The 24764-nt window shown below is 46.3% G+C and overlaps 1 protein-coding gene across 1 annotated transcript in view; it reads right to left on the minus strand.

Annotated features, from left to right (window-relative positions):
* The window catches only part of LOC147117669 (protein Jumonji-like), a 434885-nt gene that overhangs the window by 66968 nt on the left and 343153 nt on the right, over positions 1–24764 (minus strand). Inside the window, 3 exon segments of the mRNA XM_085988853.1 lie at positions 2722–3348; positions 3351–3738; positions 12217–12452. Of these exon segments, the coding sequence (XP_085844979.1) occupies positions 2722–3348; positions 3351–3738; positions 12217–12452 (1251 nt within the window).

Raw genomic sequence — 24764 nt, forward strand, 5'->3', positions numbered from 1 at the left:
AGACAGACTAGGGAAACGGGCTCGTTTCTTCAAAACAAAGGAAGTTAAGCGAAGCTGATAGAAGTGTTTAACATGATGGGTTTTGATGAGGTAAAATTGAGAAAATTACTTCCACTAATTAGTCAGTTGCTAATGAAGTTAAATTAATGCTAATTAGTGAGCATGAATTTAATGTCACTGGCAAAAAAGTGCAGAAGATTTTTAGGACATGAAAAACCCTGTCAAACAGTAGTGAAAGCAGAATCAAAAGTAGCTTTTAAAAAGGAAGTGGATAACTATTTGAAAAGTACAAAGATGAAAAGAGCAGAGGAATGGAACTAAGTGGACAGTTTTTTTCCAGAGAGCCGAAATAGGCACAATGGGGCAAACGACCTCCTCCTGTAAAATTCTACAAAAACAGTTTATGTTACTGGTACACAACGGCTCCTGAAGATACATGATCAAGATGAAAGGCCGACAGTGGAGCGAAACCAGACACCTGCTCACATCGTACGGGTACGAGTTCTCAAAGCAGGGCCCGTTGAGGTTCCAAGCCAGTTTTCCTCCAGAATGTAGCAAAGTAAATGTTGAATCTACTCCAGCACAGACTTGGCAGCATGAACAAGGTGCTGAGGTTATTATAACAACTAAGCGTAATGCACGTGACCAAATATCACAGCTCTGGTTGTGTATGCAGGAACAGTTTCCAAAAAAAATTTCCGCTACTGGGTGCACAGAATTTTTTGAAAAAGTCCCTGAAAATGTTAAGCTTAATTAAAGAAAATGAATCCTAAAGGCGAATGAAGCACAACCCTCAAACAGCAGACAGTTGCCTTGGGCTATATTTAAATAAAGCAACAAGTATGCATTATACATAGATACACATCGAGACGCTGGCTGGCTGCCATGCGGAGTACAAAAATTCAAATGAAGTCTTGCCGTTAAATTCGGCAGGACCTCCGCTTTTCCCGTATTTCCAGGTTTCCCAGCTGCTGACAGTCGCCCCCGCACTTTTTCCTCCTTCCCATAAGTATCGGGGCCTAGGTTTCTCTAGAAAAGAGAAGACTGAGAGGTATCCTGATAGAAATCTTTAAAATTATGAAGGGGTTTGATAGGGTAGACATAGAGAAGATGTTTCCACTTGTGCGGGAGTTCGAAACTAATAGACAGTCACTAATAAATCCAATAAGGAATTCAGGAGAAACTTCTACACTCAAGAGTGGTGAAAATATGGAATTGGCTATCGCCTGGAGTGGTTGGGGTGAAAAGCAGAGATGGATTTAAGGGGAAGCTAGATAAGTAGATGAGGGAGAAAGGAATCGATGGATATGTTGATAGGGTTAGATGAAGTTAGGTGGGAGGAGGCTTGCGCAGAGCACAAAAACCGACAGAGACTTCTTGGGCCGAATGGCCTGTTTCTGTGCTATAAAAATCTAAGTTCACTTTTTTTAAGCTAAGCTATTCAAAGCTAGCTGGTCCAGACTTCTTGCTAGGGCACAGCTCACCAATTGCGAGAGAAAGTGTACACAGAAGAGAGCAAGCGAGTGAGAGAGGGAGCGTGCACTAGCAAATACTTGGTCCCGTAATGAGTCAGCGTGAGTGAGCGTTGGGCCCACCGAATAATCAAAGTTACTACCCTTTGATATGTGAGGACACGGCTCCCAATGCCTGCCCCAGCTAAGCCCCCAGCTGCGTGAATGGAATGGAATGACACCTGGCCTCTCAGGCATTGCAAAAAGGGCTCTATTCAAAATGGCCTGAAATGTTTGTGTGTGTATACAAGCACCCGACCGTTGTTTGCTAATTACCACCCTAAATCCCTGTGGTAATCAGCTTGGTTTTCACACTGCTGGACTTATTGTTGAGAGAGAAAAAAATGACTTGAACCCCACAGAAAGAGTTAAAATCCAATTCAGGCAACTTAATCCAAAGTGCTACAGGCAGTCAAAAATAATTTTCTAATAATCGCACTCTACTGAATCAAGAGCTCTCCCGTGAAAAGTTCCGCTTAAGATTTTTGGCTTAAACACATGGGTTTTGTGCTAGTTTCTGAGGCACTAAACCCCAAGAATTATCTAGTGCTCTTTCCAGCGAAGCTGGGATTCTTTTGAGCGAGATATCTACAAACCACTTTCAGTGCAGGTTTACTGCAGTATCCAATGTTACTCTGCTATGTTATATCAAAAGAAAGCTGATGATCAGGGGAGTGTCATAGGCGTATTTACTTTTTGGTCAGACAAAAATTGTTCGGACAGTATACAAAAAACGTTCAAAAATCCGCTCATTAGTGGTTGACCAATCCTACCGCTCATTAGCGTTGAGTGACATGATGGTTGACCAATCCTACAGTTCAGTGACCTGATGGTTGACCAATCGGTGCGTCATGGGCGGGACCTAATCCTGCAGCCTCCCGAAACGTTGCCGCCATTTTTTCCCCTGCTTTTACCAGCTGCAGCGGCCCGCCGGAGCAGATGGGGAGTTGGGGTCACTCGGGCCGGGCCTGACAACCGCTCAGCCTGAGACACAGAGCGGGGGAGGGGCAGCGGCCGGCCGTCAACCGCACGGCCTGAGACACAGAGTGGGGGAGTGGCAACGGCCGGCCGTCAACCGCGCAGCCCTCTAAACTGCCCTGGCAACGCCGGGCCCCCCCAGCTAGTATTATATATTCCATATATACACACACAAAGTGTATTTTTACATATAAAGTGCTGTAGTGTGCAGAATGTACAATAGATGGCTTACCTATGAGTGGGGGCTCATCTATAGTAATGCCCTGAGATCTGAGGTGTTTCTTGATACAGGCTAGTCGTTGTACATTGGGTCCCCAGCGTCTACCCAGTTTATGCACATGCTGAATCTGAGTCACAAACCGCATTTCATCATTCAACTTGCACTCGGGCCTCCAGTCAGAGGGAGGGATCACCCGGCACATGCCATACTTCTCCGCCTGAGTTCTGACAGATTCCACATAAGCTAATGGGTCATGAAACTCCTTCTGGGTAGGCCTGAGAATGGGAATTTCTCCAACCAGTGCCATGCCAACCTTGCTGCCTTTCTCCTGTTTTACTGAAGAGTCTTGTGGCTTGTGCGAGGACTCTGTAGCTGAGGTAGAACTATTTTCACTGGAGGCACTTTCCAATTTGCTCTGTGCTTGTCTGCTTGGGGTGTTCTTACCTAAGGATGCCTTCCTAAGCCTCTGTCTTTCACTGTTTTTGACTGGTGTTTCACACTTTATTCGTCCATTAGGTAGAGTTTTTTCTTTTATATTTGCTTTATTATCTTTAGCTCCTGCTGTACATGTGTTAGCTTTCACTCTCTTTGAAGGTGACTGTGGTTTCACTATATGGTTGACCTCCTCATGCCTCCTTTGGAGGTCCGCAGTCCTTCCTTAACTTCTCGGACTTCAACTTTAGTGGATGCTTTCCCATTCATCTTTCCATTTAGTTTGACACAGCTAAGGGCAGCACCATTTGAATGTGACGTTCCATTGGATAGCACCTGTTTTCTTGATTTTGCATTGCTGCTTTCGGTTTTCCCTGAGTTATGGTTAACAGCTACACTGGATTTGACATGGTTCGGTTTGGTTTCCTTGACCAGTTCTTTCTTGGCTTTGGTGTATGTAACATTTCCCTTTGTCACCGTTGCAGTGTACTTCACAGTTTTGGACGGTGAAGGTCTGACCTCCCTATTCTTTTTGGCACTAGATGCATTCGCGCCTAACGATGGAGTCTGGGCAATTCCATTCGCCCCCTTTGAAACCTGCAACAGAACAAAAGCACAATGGTTAACACCGTCACCCTTACTGATACAAAAACCTGTCTCACAGCAACAAATTGTCCATATTAGAAGAAACAAAGCATGTATTTACATATTGTCTGATCACGTTCTCAGGACGCCGCAAAGTGTAGTCACTGTTATGTAGACAAAACACCACAGCCAATTTGTACACAGCTAGGCCCCACAAAGAGCAAATCTGATTTTGGTAGTGCTGGCTGAGGAAAGAATGCTGGCCAGGATGTCAGGAGAACTCCCTGCTCGTCTCTGACCAATGCCACTGGATCTTTCATGTCCAGCTGAACAGGCAGGCTGGTCCGCATCCAAAAGACAGCACATTGGATAATGCAGCACTCCTCCAGTACTGATTATGTGCACATGTTTTGGCGTGGAATTTAAACCGACAACCTTCTGAGACGCAGAAGTGAGAGTTTAGTACCAATTGAGCCAAGTTGATACTTACTAGAAGGGAGATAAAAAGACATTTCACATACACACACACCTTTGCCGAAGGACGAGTTACCAGAGGACTACAGGTGACTGTGGAAATACACCCCAGTAAGGAGGAGAAAGTTAGCAAAGGAAGAACTAGTAAGAATTATTTTCTTAAAAAAATTATATTTTTAAAAAAAGATAGCAGTGGCCAAAAACATGGCACCAGCCATCGAAATTCCGCAAGACTTCTCACTCCGGTCTGCACCAGTATTGAACTTATGGTCACTAGGGCGGAGTGAGGAAGGGGGGGGGGGGGAAAGGTAGAGAAGAGGGAAGTACTAAAATATTTTAAACAGTACTTTCACCAGCATGTCATATTTTCTTCCAACCAAGTGGCTCCACGGGTAGCTTAAATCAAAATCTCTCCAGCCCTCAATGGATTGCAACGATTAACAAGGGGAGACAACATAAGCAAGTGAGTTTTCCAACCACTTCAGTACTATTATGGGTAGTAGCAGCAGCCACCATGTTTTTTGGCCACCAGTGCCATGTAGATCAGAGTTGAGAGTGGTTAAATCAGGAGGGAGACACTGCAAACAAACAGGGCTAATTTGAAAATCGGCTGTGTACAATACGAGATTTCAAATTATTTATAGGACAATATTAAAGCAGCTTAGATGGCTGAAACTGCCAGCATCACCCCATGTCTGGTTAAGGGCTGTCAGAACCATGCGGATTGACCTGTCCCATTTCCCCTCATTGGAAGCCCTAAAACGCTGCATTTGCCCTAAAGGTCCAGTCAAGGTTCAGAATTATGGGGACACACACAAACCCATCACCGTATTAGTAAGTACACAACCCGACCTATAGCCCGCCCTGTGACGGGCTTTAATTCAGGAGCGCTTGAAGATCAATCGGGACTTACACACAGTGCAGTCCATCATCTATTCTGGCAGGAGTGTTCCCACCATTACCTAGCAGAAATTACTTTTATAACAGAGTTTGTGAAACTCCAACCTATGCCACCAGAGGGAGCCATTAAGCCTTCATTGTCATCACAGAGAATCCACTGGTTATCAAAATAATTAACCAACGTGCAAACGGTAGATTCTGGAAAAATGTGTCTGAAAGTGATTTTAATTATAGCTTTTTTTAAATGACTCATTGAACATAAATGCTTTGAGTTTTATTTTTGACTCCCCGCAAAGATTTTTTCCCCCAAGCCTGTTGTTACATGGCAGGTCACTAAGGTCACGCAACAAAACAGTAAAAAAAACTTTCCTTCCTAATCGTGAAACAAGTTTAAAAATATCAATTTTTCTTGCCCTGCTTTCTTAAGTTTGGTGCCTCATGCTGGCCACAGGAGCCAACAGCTCTTCAGTAACTTGCCCAAGGGAACATTATTGACGTGTAAACCCGACAGTGGAACAAGGACCCAGAATAGTTTTTTCCTCTCCCTACCTCAGGGACACTGAAGCCAGCTGTCCTACTCCTCGCCACTTCACTCCCTAAATCCTAGATTAGCTAACTCAGAACTTGCCAAAAGTCATCAAATCCAGCATCTTTGTAAATTTGCATGGCTCAGTATCATACAGGTGCATTTACCAATAGCTATGGGGAGAGGAACGGAGAGGAATCAGAACTATCAATTTTCTGAAGAGTGGAGGGAGACAGAAGCTGGGACTTGAGATTTTGTACAAATTAAAGAACCTTTTCAAAAACCAGGAAATTGTAGACACCAGCCTTAAACATCCTGCACTGGTGTAAAGGGCCGAGCTCCCCAAATTGGTTCAGTAGTAACACGGGACCCACAGTATCACTGTGCCACTGAGGAAGCTTAAAACATCATGAAACTGGATTGTGTTTTGGTCCTTTTGTCAGGGTAGGCACAGCTCACTGCCTGCTAACCAAATCAATACAAATCACAGTGCCACTCTAAACAGGTGGCAGTTAACTATAGTGCGTTCTGCAACAGAAGAATGGGATATAGAAGAAACAAGCTACTGGCATTCTTCAACAGGCTTGCTAACAGCCTCTGCACAATTGGCAGCCTTTATTGGACAATTCACTGGACTAAATGACCACTACCACATTGCTACAGATGTTTCTATAAAATAGACCTTGCTTTGTACCTTTGTTTGCTTCATGACAACAACATGACTGAAAGCACGATGGCAGCCCTTTCAAGAAGCTCACGCTAAAGAATATTTTCAAATAATAATGGGTGGCCTATTCATCCAGCAGGTTACTGAGGCGCATAGGTTTTATTGATGATAATGCATTGAACAGAGGCTCTTAAATTTTTCAGTACAGGCACAGATAATTGGGAAGGGTGTTTTTTTTTTTTTAAACTCACATCCTGTACTTTAAGAAAAGTGTTTATCCAACATGCATTACTGAGTGAGCACTGCACTGTCGAATGTACCATATTTCGGATGAGATGTTAAACCGAAGCCCCATCTGCCCTTCTCAGATGGACGTAAACAATCCCATGGCACTATTCAAAGAGCAGCAGGGGAGTTCTCCCCGTGTCTTGGCCCATATTTATCCCACAACCAACATCACTCAGGTTATCTGGCCAGTATCACAGTGCTATTTGTGGGAGCTTGCTGTGTGCAAATTGGCTAACGCATTTCTCCGATTACAAGTGACTGCACTTCAAAAGTACTTAATTTTTTGTAATTGTTTTGGGATGTCCTGAGGTTGTGAAAGGCGCTATATAAATGCAAGTTCTTTCTTTACTGTGGCCGTATTCAATCATTACTGAACTCCTGATACGCCATATATATTACAAATCCACTTCGGCACTCACTGGACAATCTGTTCTGGTTATATTGCAGGGCGAATTTAGTAACAAATGATTCATGGATATGTAGGTTACTCCAAAATCACAAATGTGACTTTAAGGCAGCTGTGCATAAAATATTTGAAAGTCAACTGCGCCTCCACAAATCTACCCACGACCTGTCTGATATTAGAGGGTGTGAGTGGGGGGGGGGGATAAAAAGAGGGAAATACATACTGGCCAGCAATACTAGAAGTGGGCTGCTTCAGCACAGCTGGATGCTGAGTAACGCTCCCTCTACTCTGCCCCAATATTAGAAGTAAACTCCCTTTCGTCAGCCATGGCTCAGTTGGTAGCACCCTCGCCTTTGAGTCAGAAGGTTGTGGGTTCAAGACTTGCATTTATATAGCGCCTTTCACGACCACCGGATGTCCCAAAGCGCTTTACAGCCAACGACAGTTTCAGAGAAACAGCAGGAATAGAGCAGCACTCCAGACCGGCCGGAGGGTCCGTAGCCCACCCGCCGATCACTCTCCGTGTTTGCTACACTTTGAAAACTAGAAAATTCCATAACACCGTTCAGACTCCTGAATATTCAACATACATCTGGCAGGCCTATCTTTTCTAGTAAGCTTCACTGCATTTATAAAACTACACGTGTGGCAAAGGATTCAATTCCCCCCAGCCCCACCAATATTCTTCTGCAACTTGTCCTAGAAATATCTCATGTCGTATAGCCTAAAAAGTAATAAAATAACAAACCTATTCATTTATAAATGGCCAGTGAAAAATCTGATGAACCATCTGCCTCCGTCAGCAATGCTCAAGGTTACAGAACTAGTTCTGTTAAATACTAGTCAGTAAGCAAAGTTCCTGTATATTCACACATCTGCAACGCATTTCATTTCCAGATTTTCAAACCAAACCTGTTGCTCATTAACATTATACTTTGCCATCCATTTTTCATTGCGGCTATTGCATTCTAATTGTTTCTTAACACGTTTGAAATTCTAGGAATGGAAAGAATTTTTGAGCTATGCACAATTGATATTTTACATATTGTGGCACTTTCACCGTACAGACCTGTACCCTGACAGCCAACAGGTGTCTGGGAGAAAAGGGTGGGAGAGAGAAGGGGCGGGGGGGGGGGGGGGAGGAGAGAAGGGGCGGGGGGGAGAGAGAAGGGGCGGGGGGGGGGAAGAGAGAAGGGGCGGGGGGGAGAGAGAAGGGGCGGGGGGGGAGAGAGAAAGGGCGGGGGGGGAGAGAGAAGGGGCGGGGGGGGGAGAGAAGGGGCGGGGGTGGAGAGAGAAGGGGCGGGGGGGAGAGAGAAGGGGCGGGGGGGAGAGAGAAGGGGCGGGGGGGAGAGAGAAGGGGCGGGGGGGAGAGAGAAGGGGCGGGGGGGAGAGAGAAGGGGCGGGGGGGAGAGAGAAGGGGCGGGGGGGAGAGAGAAGGGGCGGGGGGGAGAGAGAAGGGGCGGGGGGGAGAGAGAAGGGGCGGGGGGGGAGAGAGAAGGGGCGGGGGGGAGAGAGAAGGGGCGGGGGGGAGAGAGAAGGGGCGGGGGGGAGAGAGAAGGGGCGGGGGGGAGAGAGAAGGGGCGGGGGGGAGAGAGAAGGGGCGGGGGGGGAGAGAGAAGGGGCGGGGGGGGAGAGAGAAGGGGCGGGGGGGAGAGAGAAGGGGCGGGGGGGAGAGAGAAGGGGCGGGGGGGAGAGAGAAGGGGCGGGGGGGAGAGAGAAGGGGCGGGGGGGAGAGAGAAGGGGCGGGGGGGAGAGAGAAGGGGCGGGGGGGAGAGAGAAGGGGCGGGGGGGAGAGAGAAGGGGCGGGGGGGAGAGAGAAGGGGCGGGGGGGAGAGAGAAGGGGCGGGGGGAGAGAGAAGGGGCGGGGGGGAGAGAGAAGGGGCGGGGGGGAGAGAGAAGGGGCGGGGGGGAGAGAGAAGGGGCGGGGGGGAGAGAGAAGGGGCGGGGGGGAGAGAGAAGGGGCGGGGGGGAGAGAGAAGGGGCGGGGGGGAGAGAGAAGGGGCGGGGGGGAGAGAGAAGGGGCGGGGGGGAGAGAGAAGGGGCGGGGGGGAGAGAGAAGGGGCGGGGGAGAGAGAAGGGGCGGGGGAGAGAGAAGGGGCGGGGGAGAGAGAAGGGGCGGGGGAGAGAGAAGGGGCGGGGGAGAGAGAAGGGGCGGGGGAGAGAGAAGGGGCGGGGGGAGAGAGAAGGGCGGGGGAGAGAGGGAAGGGCGGGGGAGAGAGAGAAGGGCGGGGGAGAGAGAGAAGGGCGGGGGAGAGAGAGAAGGGCGGGGGAGAGAGAGAAGGGCGGGGGAGAGAGAGAAGGGCGGGGGAGAGAGAGAAGGGCGGGGGAGAGAGAGAAGGGCGGGGGAGAGAGAGAAGGGCGGGGGAGAGAGAGAAGGGCGGGGGAGAGAGAGAAGGGCGGGGGAGAGAGAGAAGGGCGGGGGAGAGAGAGAAGGGCGGGGGGGAGAGAGAGAAGGGCGGGGGGGAGAGAGAGAAGGGCGGGGGGGAGAGAGAGAAGGGCGGGGGGGAGAGAGAGAAGGGCGGGGGGGAGAGAGAGAAGGGCGGGGGGGAGAGAGAGAAGGGCGGGGGGGAGAGAGAGAAGGGGAGAGAGACAAGGGGCGGGGGAGAGAGAAGGGGCGGGGGAGAGGAGGGCGGGGGGGAGAGAGAGAAGGGGAGAGAGCCTGGTAGATGGAGGGGGAGAGAAGGGTAGATGGGGGGTAATGAGAAGGGGGGGGTAATGAGAAGGGTGGGGGGGGGGGGAGAGAAGGGTAGATGGGGGGTAATGAGAAGGCGGGGGGTAATGAGAAGGGTGGGGGGGAAGGAGCTGGGTGGGGGGAGAGAACGGTAGATGGGGGTGGGGGGGGGGGCGGGGGGGAGAGGGGTAGATGTGCGGGGCGGGGGGGGGGCTTCGGTCTCCACCTGCCACAAACAAAAATGCTTCTACAAAGTGTTCAGGCTGCTCCCTCATCACAACAGAGTTCGTCTGAACTGCACAAACATAGCATCAATCAAGTGTGGCGTGTTAAGTAGTGTGGCGTGGACATTCTTGTCCCAATTACAGCCAGATTGACTGTAATTTTATATCTATCCCTATATCAACCAACACCCAAGGAACAAATGGCTATTACCCCAATGATTTATCTTTCATTGTAAAACATCTATCACTGCTAAGAATGTATGCTTGATAAGTGTTGTCAAAACCAAAAATTTAAATATTAAACAGAATCAAGGTGTTTCCAAATCATTAACCCATCATTTGTTTATTAAGGTGCTGACAGACTTGCTGTGTATTCGTAGCACGTTTTGCTTGTTATTGTAACTGCACCTGTTTGTGTCTGATAGAGTGGAAAATATTGAACCCAACAGACATGTCCCCAATGTTTTACAAAGATGCCAATATATGAACTATGAATGCATTGTGTCGCTCCTAGCTACACAACTAGAGACTCCATGCTGAGTACAACAATGGCAATAGTTGGTATTGGTACATTTTCCAAAATGAAAGGAATATTCCTTCAGCAATGGGCTTCTAGACATGTAAAGTGCTGTGGTAATTTGGCAGACATGAAGTTAATCATTTAGCAGCGACACTCTTACTGTGACTACAGATTAAATACAAAACAAAAGTTCCACAAGGAGCTCCTCACTATCGCTTGGCAGATGAGCACAGTAGTGTGGGCCAATGACGTTACTCCACGTACTGCTGACACATTACTCACTGACTGAAGCATCCAAGCCAGGGCACCACCTTCAGTTTAAGAAATGAGCAAGGACACAAGCAAACGATGGATTAATTACCTATTCACAAACTGAGAGCACTGTGGAAAATATATATATTTAAACATTTAAATTAAGTACACACAGGTCTTCATGGCTGGTTAAACAGTGACCCTAGAAAATGTAGAACATGGTGCAGTTTTATGGAGAATAATAATTAACCCTCTTACAGCACCCAAGAATATTCAGGTTTAAACAAGAAATGGCAGGGTACCAAATTACCAATGGATGTTGGAATGCACCTATACCGATTCCCCAAACTGCAGTACTCCAATATCTGCAGAAATTCCACTGTATACAGATGCAGGAAGGACAGTAAAGAAAGATAGTATTGAGACAGAGACATCCTGTAGATTTTAAAACTGGAACATCACAGGCTATGTGAAGCAGCCAGGATGTCTAAATGGAGATCTAATCAAACATTAAATTAGCAACTATCAATGTACGACCTTATGCGGAAGCAAGACTCATGGGCTAAGGAAATAATCCATCAGGTACAGTTATTTACTGTTTGATTTTTAGCAAATATAATACATTTATTAGAATAGAAAGAAAAAAGAGGGAGGAGGCTGTCCATAGGAAAAGTTGGCCATGATTTAGCTGCAATGACATAGCAAGCTTTCCAGTCTTAGCTTTGCTGTCATCAGGCGATAGATGCCCAGGAGAGACCAACAATTTTCCCATTAGGAGGGAACAAAATGAGTCAAATCTGTCTCACTCACCCAATCATGGACAGTTACAGAGAACACACTGTTCTCTGCCTGAGAGCGACCAGCAGGCAAACTGCCCCAAAACTCTGCCAGCATCAGTCTTTTACTGGATACTGGGAGAGACAGCTGCTTTCGATCCATGTTAAGGCAGGTCCATGCCAAATCGCAGAGCCGGGAACTAGCACCGCAAGATCACCAGCAGTAAAACTGCCCCATCTGTGAGCCCAATCAGAACAAAATCTCAAAACGCATTGCTACAAATGCAATTTTTGGTTTAGTCAAGTATATTCAAGCTTAACGTTTCAGGTATCTCAAAAAGATAAATTTAGTTCCCCACTAGTTATAGCAGACGTGTCCATGCAAACGCGATTTGCATGTGATGACCAGTATAGTGCAACGTACATGACATCTGGGGACCCAGTGTTTGTAATATTTGTTGCTCCTATAGGAATGATGCTAAACACAACCATCCAGTCTGCAGAGCAATAGAGCAAAACTCCTGAAACTCACTGGCTGTTTCTGCCCAAAATAAACTGAGCACTTAAGATGCTATAACCGGCAACTCTGAAATTGACTTTAATGCAAATAGCTAATGTTATCACTTTTTGGTCGATACAAGTGGCTGCCTGTTTTAAACATGGGCGTTTTAATTGGTGGGGACTGTAAAAATATTCCACCTTTATGCAAGTGTTTGAAAATGAGCGGCCCTTCTGCGGTATGGGGCGAACTCCTCAGTTAAATATGCTAGGCAGTCATTTTTGTACCTGTTGTGTTCGGTGCTCCTGAGATGGTTTCGTAACAGCTGAGCCATTAGCAGCAGGGCCTTTTGTTGAGCTGCCCATTTGTGAAGGAGAATTAGCAGCAGTGCCTGTCGAACACGGCTCTTTCTTGCACTCAACCTTTTGGTCACTGTTCTTCTCCTTCCCTGGCGTGGCCTCTCTTCCTTTGTGTTTCTGGACAGATTCTTTTTCTCTCAAAAGCTTACTAGAACCATTCAAAACTGAAAAAAACAAATGTGAAAAGTTAAGGGGAAAACTATCTTAAACTCAGGTTATAAGAAATTCATACACAATTTATAAACCAGTGACAACCCCATAGAAATGTTTTAGAAGCCACGGTGGGAAGCGTGAATCGAGCACTGCTTCACCAGGTATGAATAGCCTAGTTAAGAAAGGAGATTTAATCTGTTCAAACAAAACATCAATGATGTTTTTTACATTCAACCTTAAACTAGATCTCACCAGATGGTACTTTACACACAGTGTTGGCTCCAAAGTCAGAGAAATAAGATGCATCCTCCCGCATTGCATGCCCTCCCACACCTTTGACTCGCCTTTTGTGCATCCCCTTCCCCCTTTGCCCCACCACCAGTAGCAGAGCCTTCAGGCTCCTCAGTCCTACTTTCCTCCTCCCCCCCCCCCCCCCGACAAATTGGCCTGGGTTTTTGCCTCTCCCAGTAGATCACATGGTTTCATGGGGTGGAGTGTATATATTGTGATACACAAGGTATTGCAATTGTGTGGAACAGGCTGGATGGGCCAGATGGTCTTTACCTGTCCGACATTGTTTGTATGCTCGTAACTGCTGCCTTAAACCACTCCCACCTCTCCATTTCTCTCCCCACCTTAAATACCATCTCAAAACCCATCTTTTACACCAGGTGTTCGATTACCTCTTATTTCTTCCACCATGGCTTCCCTTTATCTATTTAATTTCTCTCCCTTCTCTCGAAAGCATTTTGGGATATTTTCTACATTAAAAGGCAAGTTGTTGCTGCTACAGGGCGACATTAGATTTGACTATACATACAGTCCTATAAAATGGACAGATTTAAAAATACCATTGCACATGAATGGAGAAACTAAGGATGTTGTTATGCTACAGATACCTCTCTCGAACCAGCATCTAAAAGACACAGGGATAGCAGACCCAAGTTACACTCCTATTTACACGTATGGAACTCTACTCGCTGGCATCCAAATGCTGGCCAACTTTGAATGTTAGTAAAGAGCCAAAGGGATAAATGAAGGGCTGGATTTTGCACCGGGTTAACATACACTGTTCTAGCTGCAGGACTTCTTGGTCGGGGCCTCACCACTCTCTTGTGCCGTTGCGCTTTAGGTGACCCAACATCTGAGCTACACTACATGGATTGCCGATTGGTGCCAGAGGACGGGAGCATTGCAAATGTTGCACCCCCGTTCAAAAATGGGGAGAAGGATAAGCCCAGTAACTACAGGCCAGTCAGCCCGACAGCAGTGGTGGGGAAACTTTTAAAGACAGTAATCCATGCAAAATGAATTGACGCTTGGAAAATTTGAGCTAATAAATGAAAGCCAGCATGGATTTGTTAAAGGCAGATCGTGTTTGACTAACTTGATTTGAGTTCTTTGCTGAAGTAACAGAGAGGGTTGATGAGGGTAGTGCGGCTGGTGTTGTGTATATGGATTTTCAAAAGGAGTTTAATAAAGTACCACTTAATAAACTTGTTAGCAAGATTGAAGCCCATGGGATTAAAGGGGCAGTGGCAGTGTGGATACAAAATTGGCTAAAGGACAGAAAGCAGAGAGTAGTGGTGAACGGTTGTTTATCAGTTTGGAGTGAAGTATACAGTGGTGTTCCCCAGGAGTCAGGACCACTGGTCTTTTTGATATATATTAATGAGCTGGACCTGGGTATACAGGGCATAATTTCAAAGCTTGCAGATGACACAAAACTCAGAAATGTAGTAAACAGTGAGGAGAATAGTAACAGACTTCAGGAAGACATGGACAGACTGGTAAAATGGCCAGACAGAAGAAATGTAATGCAGAGAAATGCGAAATAATTCATTTTGGTAGGAAGAATGAGGAGAGGCAATATAAACGAAATGATACAATTTTAAAAGGGGTGCAGGCACAGAGAGAGCTGGGGGTGTGCATACACAAATCTTTGAAGGTGACAGGACAAGTTGAGAAGGCTGTTACAAAGGCATATGGGATCCTTGGCTTTAGAAATAGGCGCACAGAGTATAAAAACAAGGAAGTTATGCTAAACCTTTATAAAACACTGGTTAGGCTCCAGCTGGAGTATTGTGTCCAATTCTGGACACCACATTTTAGGAAGAATGTCATGGTCTTGGAGAGGGTGCAGAGCAGATTTACTAGAATGGTACCAAAGATGTGGGACTTTATAGAGAAGCTGGGATTATTCTCCTTCGAGCAGAGAAAGCTCAGGGGAGATTTGACACAGGTGTTCAAAATGATGAAGGGTTTTGACAGAGTAAATCAGGAGAAACTGTTTCCAGTGACAGAGGGTCAGTAACCAGAGGACACAGGTTTAAGGTAATTGACAAAAGAAGCAGAAGTAACATAAGGAGAAAAAAAATTTACGCAGCGAGTTATGATGATCTGGAATGCACTGCCTGAAAGTATGGTGGAAGCAGATTTAATCGTAACTTTTGAAAGGGAATTGGAAAAATACTTGAAGGTGAGAAATCTGTAGGGCTATGGGGAAAGAGCTGGGAGTGGGGCTAATTGGATAGCTCTTTCAAAGAGCCGGCACAGGCACAATGGGCCGAATGGTGTCTTTCTGTGCTGTATTATACTACAAAAACCATTGGTGCACATCATACGTGTAACTAGCCTCTAAGTTTGGCCAAGTTCAAATAATGATGTGCTAGTTCCTTTTTTTTTTAAAAAACAAAAATGACAGATGTGCAATGCTATTTTCAGTTGCCTTCACACACAAAAACACTTCCCTCCTGGTACAGCTGATATTTGATTGACCATACAACATTTTGAAGTGTTTTTATTTGAGGGCATGTTACTTCCTCTTTGTCCCTTCTGGGTCATGCATCATCTCCAAATCAAACATTCACTGCCAATTGCTGCTCTTAGTAGCCATGGAACTAAATATGTTAACAGCACAGAAAGACCATTATGCTTATCAATTCAAAACTATTTCCAATGCTTAGCATTCTCCCCATAGACCTGTCCCACCTTCTAATTCAAATATCTTTCCAACTTTCCCTTAAAAAAAAAGCAACAGTCTCACTTCAGCTACTGCATTCTGTGCTCCAACTACTAACTGTGGTAAACCATTCCACATCCCAATACATGTAAGGAAATTTCACCTAACCCTTCTCGTCACTCACAGTATCAATTTTAAATGCATGGTCCCTCATCACCGACTCCCCAACCAGAGGTAGAGGTGGTGTTGGGTCCCTACGAACAATGTGTGCGACGGAGCAACTCTCTGGAGCTTGGGGAATTGGGCTGATTCTTTGCACTTGCTGCCAACTGGAGAGTCCGACTCCACTGCTTTCTTCCTGTGCTCTGCCCACAAAGAAGCACATTTACAGCAAGTATAAGCGGAAGTAACTGTTCAGCCTGTTAACTCAATGTACATTTGAGATGAATGGGACTGGGTGTGGTAAGCAGCTCCTTGTACTTGTCCCAAAATATACCGAGACAATGCACGCAGTTCAAGGGAGACCCTGAAAACCCTAAGACTACTCCTGACGAGGGAGACCCTGAAAACCCCAAGACTACTCCCGACGAGGGAGACCCTGAAAACCCCAAGACTACTCCTGACGAGGGAGACCCTGAAAACCCTAAGACTACTCCTGACGAGGGAGCTGCTGAAAACCCCAAGACTACTCCTGACGAGGGAGACCCTGAAAACCCCAAGACTACTCCTGACGAGGGAGCTGCTGAAAACCCCAAGACTACTCCTGACGAGGGAGACCCTGAAAACCCCAAGACTACTCCTGACGAGGGAGACCCTGAAAACCCCAAGACTACTCCTGACGAGGGAGACCCTGAAAACCCTAAGACTACTCCTGACGAGGGAGACCCTGAAAACCCTAAGACTACTCCTGACGAGGGAGACCCTGAAAACCCTAAGACTACTCCTGACGAGGGAGACCCTGAAAACCCTAAGACTACTCCCGACGAGGGAGACCCTGAAAACCCTAAGACTACTCCTGACGAGGGAGACCCTGAAAACCCTAAGACTAATCCCGACGAGGGAGACCCTGAAAACCCTAAGACTACTCCTGACGAGGGAGACCCTGAAAACCCCAAGACTACTCCTGACGAGGGAGACCCTGAAAACCCCAAGACTACTCCTGACGAGGGAGACCCTGAAAACCCTAAGACTACTCCTGACGAGGGAGACCCTGAAAACCCTAAGACTACTCCTGACGAGGGAGACCCTGAAAACCCTAAGACTACTCCCGACGAGGGAGACCCTGAAAACCCCAAGACTACTCCCGACGAGGGAGACCCTGAAAACCCTAAGACTACTCCCGACGAGGGAGACCCTGAAAACCCCAAGACTACTCCCGACGAGGGAGACCCTGAAAACCCCAAGACTACTCCCGACGAGGGAGACCCTGAAAACCCCAAGACTACTCCCGACGAGGGAGACCCTGAAAACCCTAAGACTAATCCTGACGAGGGAGACCCTGAAAACCCTAAGACTACTCCCGACGAGGGAGCTGCTGCAAACCCTAAGACTAATCCTGACGAGGGAGCTGCTGAAAACCCCAAGACTACTCCCGACGAGGGAGACCCTGAAAACCCTAAGACTACTCCTGACGAGGGAGCTGCTGCAAACCAGTGAAGCCTTTTTATCCAATTTCTTACGCTCTTCTCCACAAATTACCGCGTCAGCTGTGGCTCAGTTGATAGCACCCTCGCCTCCGAGTCAGAAGGTTGTGGGTTCAAGTCCCAGTCCAAATACTTGAGCACAAAAATCTAGGCTAACACTGCAGTGCAGTGCTGAGGGAGTGCTGCACTGTTGGAGGTGCCATCTTTTGAATGAGACATTAAACCGAGGCCCCATCTGCCCTCTCAGGTGGACGTAAAAGATCCCACGGCACTATTTTGAAGAGGAGCAGGGGAGATATCCGCGGTGTCCTGGCCAATATTTATCCCTCAATCAACAGAACAAAAACAGATGATCTGGTCATTATCACATTACTGTTTGTGGGAGCTTGCTGTGCACAAATTGGCTGCCACATTTCCTACATTACAACAGTGACTACACGTCACAAAGTACTTCATTGGCTGTAAAGCGCTTTGGGACGTCCGGTGGGCGTGAAAGGCGCTATGTAAATACAAGTCTTTTGTTATTTTCTTTTTCACTTTCCTTGCCACCACCCAGGTGTGCCTGGCTGCTATATGTAGCCTTCCCACTGCAGTGTAGCTGAGGCAAAGAGCTCAGCAGAAGAGGCGAAACAGAAGCTACAGTACACTTTTAACAGAGGGATAGTTCTCCAATGCACATGGCACCTAAGCAGAGTTAAAATTTTAATTAGTGACTATTTTGTATCTGAACTCCAGTTTTTATTTTTGGGATGGCAAAAGAAAAAAGGGGATGGTCACATGCATTTTCTTGGCAAGTACAGAGTCATCTGATCCCCGACGGTCTGTTATGGGTCTCCAGTTAAGTTCAGCTAACTGCACACAGACCAGCGACTAAACTTGAAACCTGCCTGGTGGGTTGATACCATGCTGACCTGACACATTTACCCGCTGAGTCAGAGGGATTTATTATAAATTGCTATCTCTCCAACACTTTGTCTGACCCATACAGTAAAGAGTTTGCATTAAAAAAGTCAGCCAGTATATTCAGACAGTAAATGCCACAGACTCTACATGGTCAACTAATTGCTCCTTTCAAAGCCTTCGGTTTTATTGAAGAAACAAAGTATTCATTATGAAGTTGTTTTTCATTTTCTGAATCAATAAAACTAAAGCCCAAAATGGACATAACGCAAAAACATGTGTGATCACAGACAGAAAAATAATATGATTATGCACTACCACAGGGACACCAGGCAGTACTTGATATATCTACTGCTCAATGCCAGCATTCAGTAGTTTATGTCATTTCTGAAACAGAATCTTGGGAGCTAAATCAATCCAACTCGCCACCTCTTCCCCACCAATGGCCATGATGATGAACAGGCAAAACAAAATGGCCCTTTTTAAAAATGTTCCAGATGTAGGCATGATTGGCAAGGATGCCATTTATTGCCCATCCCTTGTTGGCCTTGAGAAGGTGGTGATGGACAAAGAGTGCTGTGAGTTTGGGTAAGTGTGAGAGTTCTTTAATTGTTATTTCTCTTTAAATCATTCTTGATAAGATTACTTAAGCAGTTTAAGTAAAGGGGAAAAGTTAAATATTTGGGATTCTGTTGGTTTAAGAAGAGTAAAACAAGGTTACACTGCAGTAGGAGTAAATTGGCACAGCAGGCAGTGGAAACCAGTTTTCTAACCAATCAGCAGGGGTGACTCATTTGGCTGTAATCAAACAAACAGTAGAAAAAGACCAGTCCTAGTGCGAGCAAGCACTGAGTGCGAGTCATCAAAGAGTGCTGAGAGTTAGGGTAAGTGGGGTGTTCGGTGCGCTTTTCAAACTTTAACTCTGTGGGTTGTAGTTAATAAGGTCTTTCTGGTGCAGAGTGACTGTTGGTAAACCATTTAATTGGTGTAACTAGAGGGATTGATTTAATTTAAATCCAATTAATTAAAGGGGATACCAGCATCTAAAATCGGGCAGAGGGTGTCCATAACTAACAATAAAAAATTTAATTAATTACATAGAATGGAGCAGGTGATGTGTTACTGTTGCAAGATGTGGGAGCCGGTGAACCCCATTGAGGCTCACGGTGATTACATCTGTGACAAGTGTCTGCTGCTACAGGAACTCCAGCTCCGTGATGATGAGCTGGAGTCTGAGCTTCAGACACTGCGACACATCAGGGAGGGGGAGAAGTATCTGGACTCTGTATCAGGAGGTGGTCACACCTCTGAAGTTAATTAATTCAGATGTAGCTCATGGTCAGGGACAGGACGGTATGACTACGAGTGAGGCAGGTACGGGGAACCAGGAAGTAGAGCTGGAGGAGCCGCAGCCCTTCCTCTTGTCCAACAGGTTCGATGTTCTTACTCCCTGTGGGAACAGGAGCAGGGACTGCAGGGAGGATGAGCAACCTAGCCACAGCACCGTGGAACAGGGGGCCATTCAAGAGGGGGGAGTAATTAGAAATGTTGTAGTGGTAGGGGATAGTATTATTAGGGGGATAGATAGAGTTCTCTGCAGCTGAGAGCGAGAGTCTCGAAGGCTGTGTTGCCTACCCGGTGCCAGGGTTAAGGACATCTCCTCTGGGCTGGAAAGAAACTTGCAGTGGGAGGGGGTGGATCCAGTTGTCGTGGTCCATGTTGGTACAAACGACGTAGATAGGACTAGGAAGCCGGTTCTGTTAAAGGAGTATGAGCAGCTAGGGGTCAAATTAAAAAACAGAACCTCAAGGGGTAATAATCTCTGGATTATTACCTGAGCCACGAGCGAATTTGGCTAGGACAAATAAAATTAGAGAGTTAAATGCGTGGCTCAAAGACTGGTGTGGGAGAAATGGGTTTTGCTTCCTGGGACACTGGCACCAGTACTGGGGCAGGAGGGAGCTGTTCCGTTGGGACGGGCTTCACTTGGCCAGTGCTGGGACTAGAGTCCTGGCGGATCATATAACTAGGGCTGTAGAGAGGGCTTTAAACTAACTAGTGGGGGGGAGGTTCCTAGAGAACATCTATAATTATGGGGGATTTTAACTATCATATTAATTGGACAAATCAAATTGGGCAGGGCTGCCTTGAGGATGAGTTCATTGAGTGTATTAGGGATGGGTTTCTTGAGCAGTATGTAACTGAACCGACCAGGGGGCAAGCAACCTTGGATCTGGTCCTGTGTAACGAGACAGGATTAATTAAAAATGTCCTAGTAAAGGATCCCCTTGGAATGAGTGACCATAACATGGTTGAATTCCATATTCAATTAGAGGGTGAGAAGGTTGGATCTCAAACAAGCGTGCTAAGCTTGAATAAAGGAGACTATGAAGGTATGAGAGCGGAATTGAGTAGAGTGGATTGGGAAAATAGATTAAAGGGTAAGACGATACATGATCAGTGGTGTACATTTAAGGAGTTATTTTACAACTTCCAAAAAATATATATTCCACTGAGAAGAAAAGGGTGTAAAAGAAAAGACAGCCATCTGTCGCTAAGTAAAGAAATTAAGGATACTATTCGACTAAAAACAAGGGCATATAGGGTAGCCAAATCTAGTGGGAGGATAGAGGATTGGGAAAACTTTAAAAGACAGCAAAAAATAACAAAAAGATTGATTAAGAAAGGGAAGATAGATTATGAAAGTAAATTAGCAAAAAATATAAAAACAGATAGTAAGAGTTTTTATAGTTATATAAAAAGAAAAAGGGTGGCGAAAGTAAATGTTGGTCCCTTAGAGGATGAGACCGGGAAATTAATGGTGGGAAATATGGAGATGGCAAAAACACTGAATGAATATTTTGTATCAGTCTTTACAGTAGAGGACACTAAGAATATCCCAACACTGGACAAACAGGGGGCTATTGGGGGGGGGGGGGGGGGGGGGGGGGGGGAGGAGCTAAACACGATCAAAATCACTAAGGAAGTGGTACTCGGTAAAATAATGGGACTCAAGGCGGATAAATCACCTGGACCTGATGGCTTACATCCTAGGGTCTTGAGGGAAGTGACGGTAGGGATTGTGGATGCATTGGTAATAATTTTCCAAAACTCCCTGGACTCAGCAGTTTTCCAGTCTGCCGGGACCTTTGCTGAGTAACAACCTTATTTAAAAAGGGCAGTAGACAGAAGGCTGGAAACTATAGGCCGGTTAGCCTAACATCTGTGGTAGGTAAAATTTTGGAGTCCATTATTAAGGAGACAGTAACAGGACATTTGGATAATCATCATTTAATAGGACAAAGTCAGCATGGTTTTATGAAGGGGAAGTCATGTTTGACAAATTTGCTGGAGTTCTTTGAGGAAGTAACGTATAGGGTGGATAAAGGGGAACCAGTGGACGTAGTGTATTTAGACTTCCAAAAGGCATTTGACAAGGTGCCACACAATTATTGCTTAAGATAAAAAAAATCACGTGATTGGGGGTAATATTCTGGCATGGATAGAGGATTGGCTATCTAACAGAAGGCAGAGAGTTGGGATAAATGGTTCATTCTCAGACTGGCAATCAGTAACTAGTGGTGTTCCGCAGGGGTCAGTGCTGGGTCCCCAACTCTTTACAATCTATATTAACGATTTGGAGGAGGGGACCGAGTGTAACATATCTAAGTTTGCAGATGATACGAAGATGGGAAGGAAAGTAGTGAGTGAGGAGGACATAAAAAACCTGCAAGGGGACATAGACAGGCTAAGTAAGTGGGCAGAGATTTGGCAGATGGAATGCAACACTGGAAAGTGTGAGGTTATGCACTTTGGCAGGAAAAATCGTACAGCAAGTTATTATCTTAATGGCAAGAAACTGGAAAGTACTGAAGTACAAAGGGATCTGGGGGTCCTGGTGCACGAAACTCAAAAGGTTAGTATGCAGGTGCAGCAAGTGATTAAGAAGGCCAATGGAATGTTGGCTTTCATTGCTAGGGGGATAGAATATAAAAATAGGGAGGTATTGCTTCAGTTGTACAAGGTATTGGTGAGACCGCACCTGGAATACTGCGTACAGTTTTGGTGTCCATACTTAAGAAAGGACATACTTGCTCTCGAGTCAGTACAAAGAAGGTTCACTCGGTTAATCCCGGGGATGAGGGGATGGACATATGAGGAGAGGTTGAGTAGATTGGGACCCTACTCATTGGAGTTCAGAAGAATGAGAGGCGATCTTATTGAAACATATAAGATTGTGAAGGGGTTGGATCGGGTGGATGCAGGGAAGATGTTCCCGATGATGGGTGAAACTAGAACTAGGGGGCACAGTCTTAGAATAAGGGGCTGCTCTTTCAAAACTGAGATGAGGAGGAACTACTTCACTCAGAGGGTGGTAGGTCCATGGAATATGCTGCCCCAAAAAACTGTAGAAGCTACATCATTACATAAATTTAAAACAGAAATAAGACAGTTTCCTAGAAGTAAAGGGAATTAAGGGTTACGGGGAGCAGGCAGGAATTTGGACATGAGTCTAGGTTCGGATCGGTCATGGCCCTGTGGTTAGCGGAGCGGGCCCAGGGGGCCGTGTAGCCTGATCCTGCTCCTATTTCGTGTGTCTAATTCTGTTAGATGCAGGAGATGGTTCTGTGATAGTGGATTGGCAGTTAGGATCAGATCAGCCATGATCTTATTGAATGGCGGAGCAGGCTCGAGGGGCCGATTGGCCTACTCCTGCTCCTATTTCTTATGTTCTTATACCTCCCTATTTTTATATTCTATCCCCCTAGCAATGAAAGCCAACATTCCATTGGCCTTCTTAATCACTTGCTGCACCTGCATACTAACCTTTTGAGTTTCGTGCACCAGGACCCCCAGATCCCTTTGTACTTCAGTACTTTCCAGTTTCTTGCCATTAAGATAATAACTTGCTCTATGATTTTTCCTGCCGAAGTGCATAACCTCACACTTTCCAGTATTGTATTCCATCTGCCAAATCTCTGCCCACTTACTTAGCCTGTCGATGTCCCCTTGAAGGTTTTTTATGTCCTCCTCACTCACTACTTTCCCCCCCCATCTTAGTATTGCTTCAGTTGTACAAGGTATTGGTGAGACCGCACCTGGAATACTGCATACAGTTTTGGTGTCCATACTTAAGAAAAGACATACTTGCTCTCGAGTCAGTACAAAGAAGGTTCACTCGGTTAATCCCGGGGATGAGGGGATGGACATATGAGGAGAGGTTGAGTAGATTGGGACTCTACTCATTGGAGTTCAGGAGAATGAGAGGCGATCTTATTGAAACATATAAGATTGTGAAGGGGTTGGATCGGGTGGATGCGGGGAGGATGTTCCCGATGATGGGTGAAACTAGAACTAGGGGGCATAGTCTTAGAATAAGGGGCTGCTTTTTCAAAACTGAGATGAGGAGGAACTACTTCACTCAGAGGGTGGTAGGTCCGTGGAATATGCTGCCCCAAAAAGCTGTAGAAGCTACATCATTACACAATTTAAAACAGAAATAGACAGTTTCCTAGAAGTAAAGGGAATTAAGGGTTACGGGGAGCGGGCAGGAATTTGGACATGAGTCTAGGTTCAGATCGGACATGGCCCTGTGGGTAGCGGAGCGGGCCCAGGGGCCGCGTAGCCTGATCCTGCTCCTATTTCGTGTGTCTAATTCTATTAGATTCAGGAGATGGTTCTGTGATAGTGGATTGGCGGTTAGGATCAGATCAGCCATGACCTTATTGAATGGCGGAGCAGGCTCGAGGGGCCGATTGGCCTACTCCTGCTCCTATTTCTTATGTTCTTCTTGAACAACTGCAGTTTGTGTGGTGATGGTGCTCCCATAATGCTGTTAGGTAGGGAGCTCCAGGATTTTGACCGAGCGACGATGAAGGAACGATGGTGTATGTCCAAGTCGGGATGGTGTATGACTTGGAGGGGGAACTTGGAGATCATGGTGCACTTTTCCTTCAAGGTGGTGAAGGTTGCGGGTGTAAGAAAGCTGTCGAAGAAGCCTGGGTAAATTGCTGCAGTACCTCCTACAAATAATACACACTGCAGTCATAGTATGGTGGTGATAGAGGGGGTGGATGTTTAGGCTAGTGAATGAGGTGCCAATAAAGTAGCCTGCTTTGTCCTGGATGGTGTTGAGCTTCGAGTGTTATTGCAGCTGCACCCACCCAGGCAAGTGGAGAGCATTCCATCACACTTCGGACTTGTGCCTTGCAAGTGGTAGGAAGGCTTTGGGGAGTCAGGAGGCGAGTCACTCGTCGCAGAATACTCAGCCTCTGACCTGCTCTTGTTGCCACGGCATTTATGTGGCTGGTCCAGTTGAGTTTCTGGTCAATGCTGACCCCAAGGATGTTGATGGTGGGGAACCGGATGATGGTAATGCCATTGAATGTCATGGGGAGATGGTCAGTCTCTCTCTGGTTGGAGATGGTCATTCCCTGGCACACTCAGACATGATGGTGGTCAGCTTGTGTTAAAACACAGCAAGTGCATTTTGACCTTCTCTCACACACAGCACTGGAACCAAAAGATAACCAAATCTGATGCCCTATTTTTTGGGGCACTCATCCCTACTAAGGACATAAGGAATAAGAGCAGGAGTAGGCCATACGGCCCCTCGAGCCTGCTCCGCCATTCAATACGATCATGGCTGATCTTCGACCTCAACTTCACTTTCCTGCCCGATCTCCATATCCCTTGATTCCCCTAGAGTCCAAAGATCTATCTATCTCAGCCTTGAATATACTCAAGACTCAGCATTCACAGCCCTCTGGGGCAGAGAATTCAAAGATTTAAAACCCTCAGTGAAGAAATTACTCCTC

Source organism: Somniosus microcephalus, chromosome 5, assembly GCF_052327205.1.
Source record: "Somniosus microcephalus isolate GS21.2 chromosome 5, FLI_Smic_1.0, whole genome shotgun sequence".
NCBI lineage: Eukaryota > Metazoa > Chordata > Chondrichthyes > Squaliformes > Somniosidae > Somniosus > Somniosus microcephalus.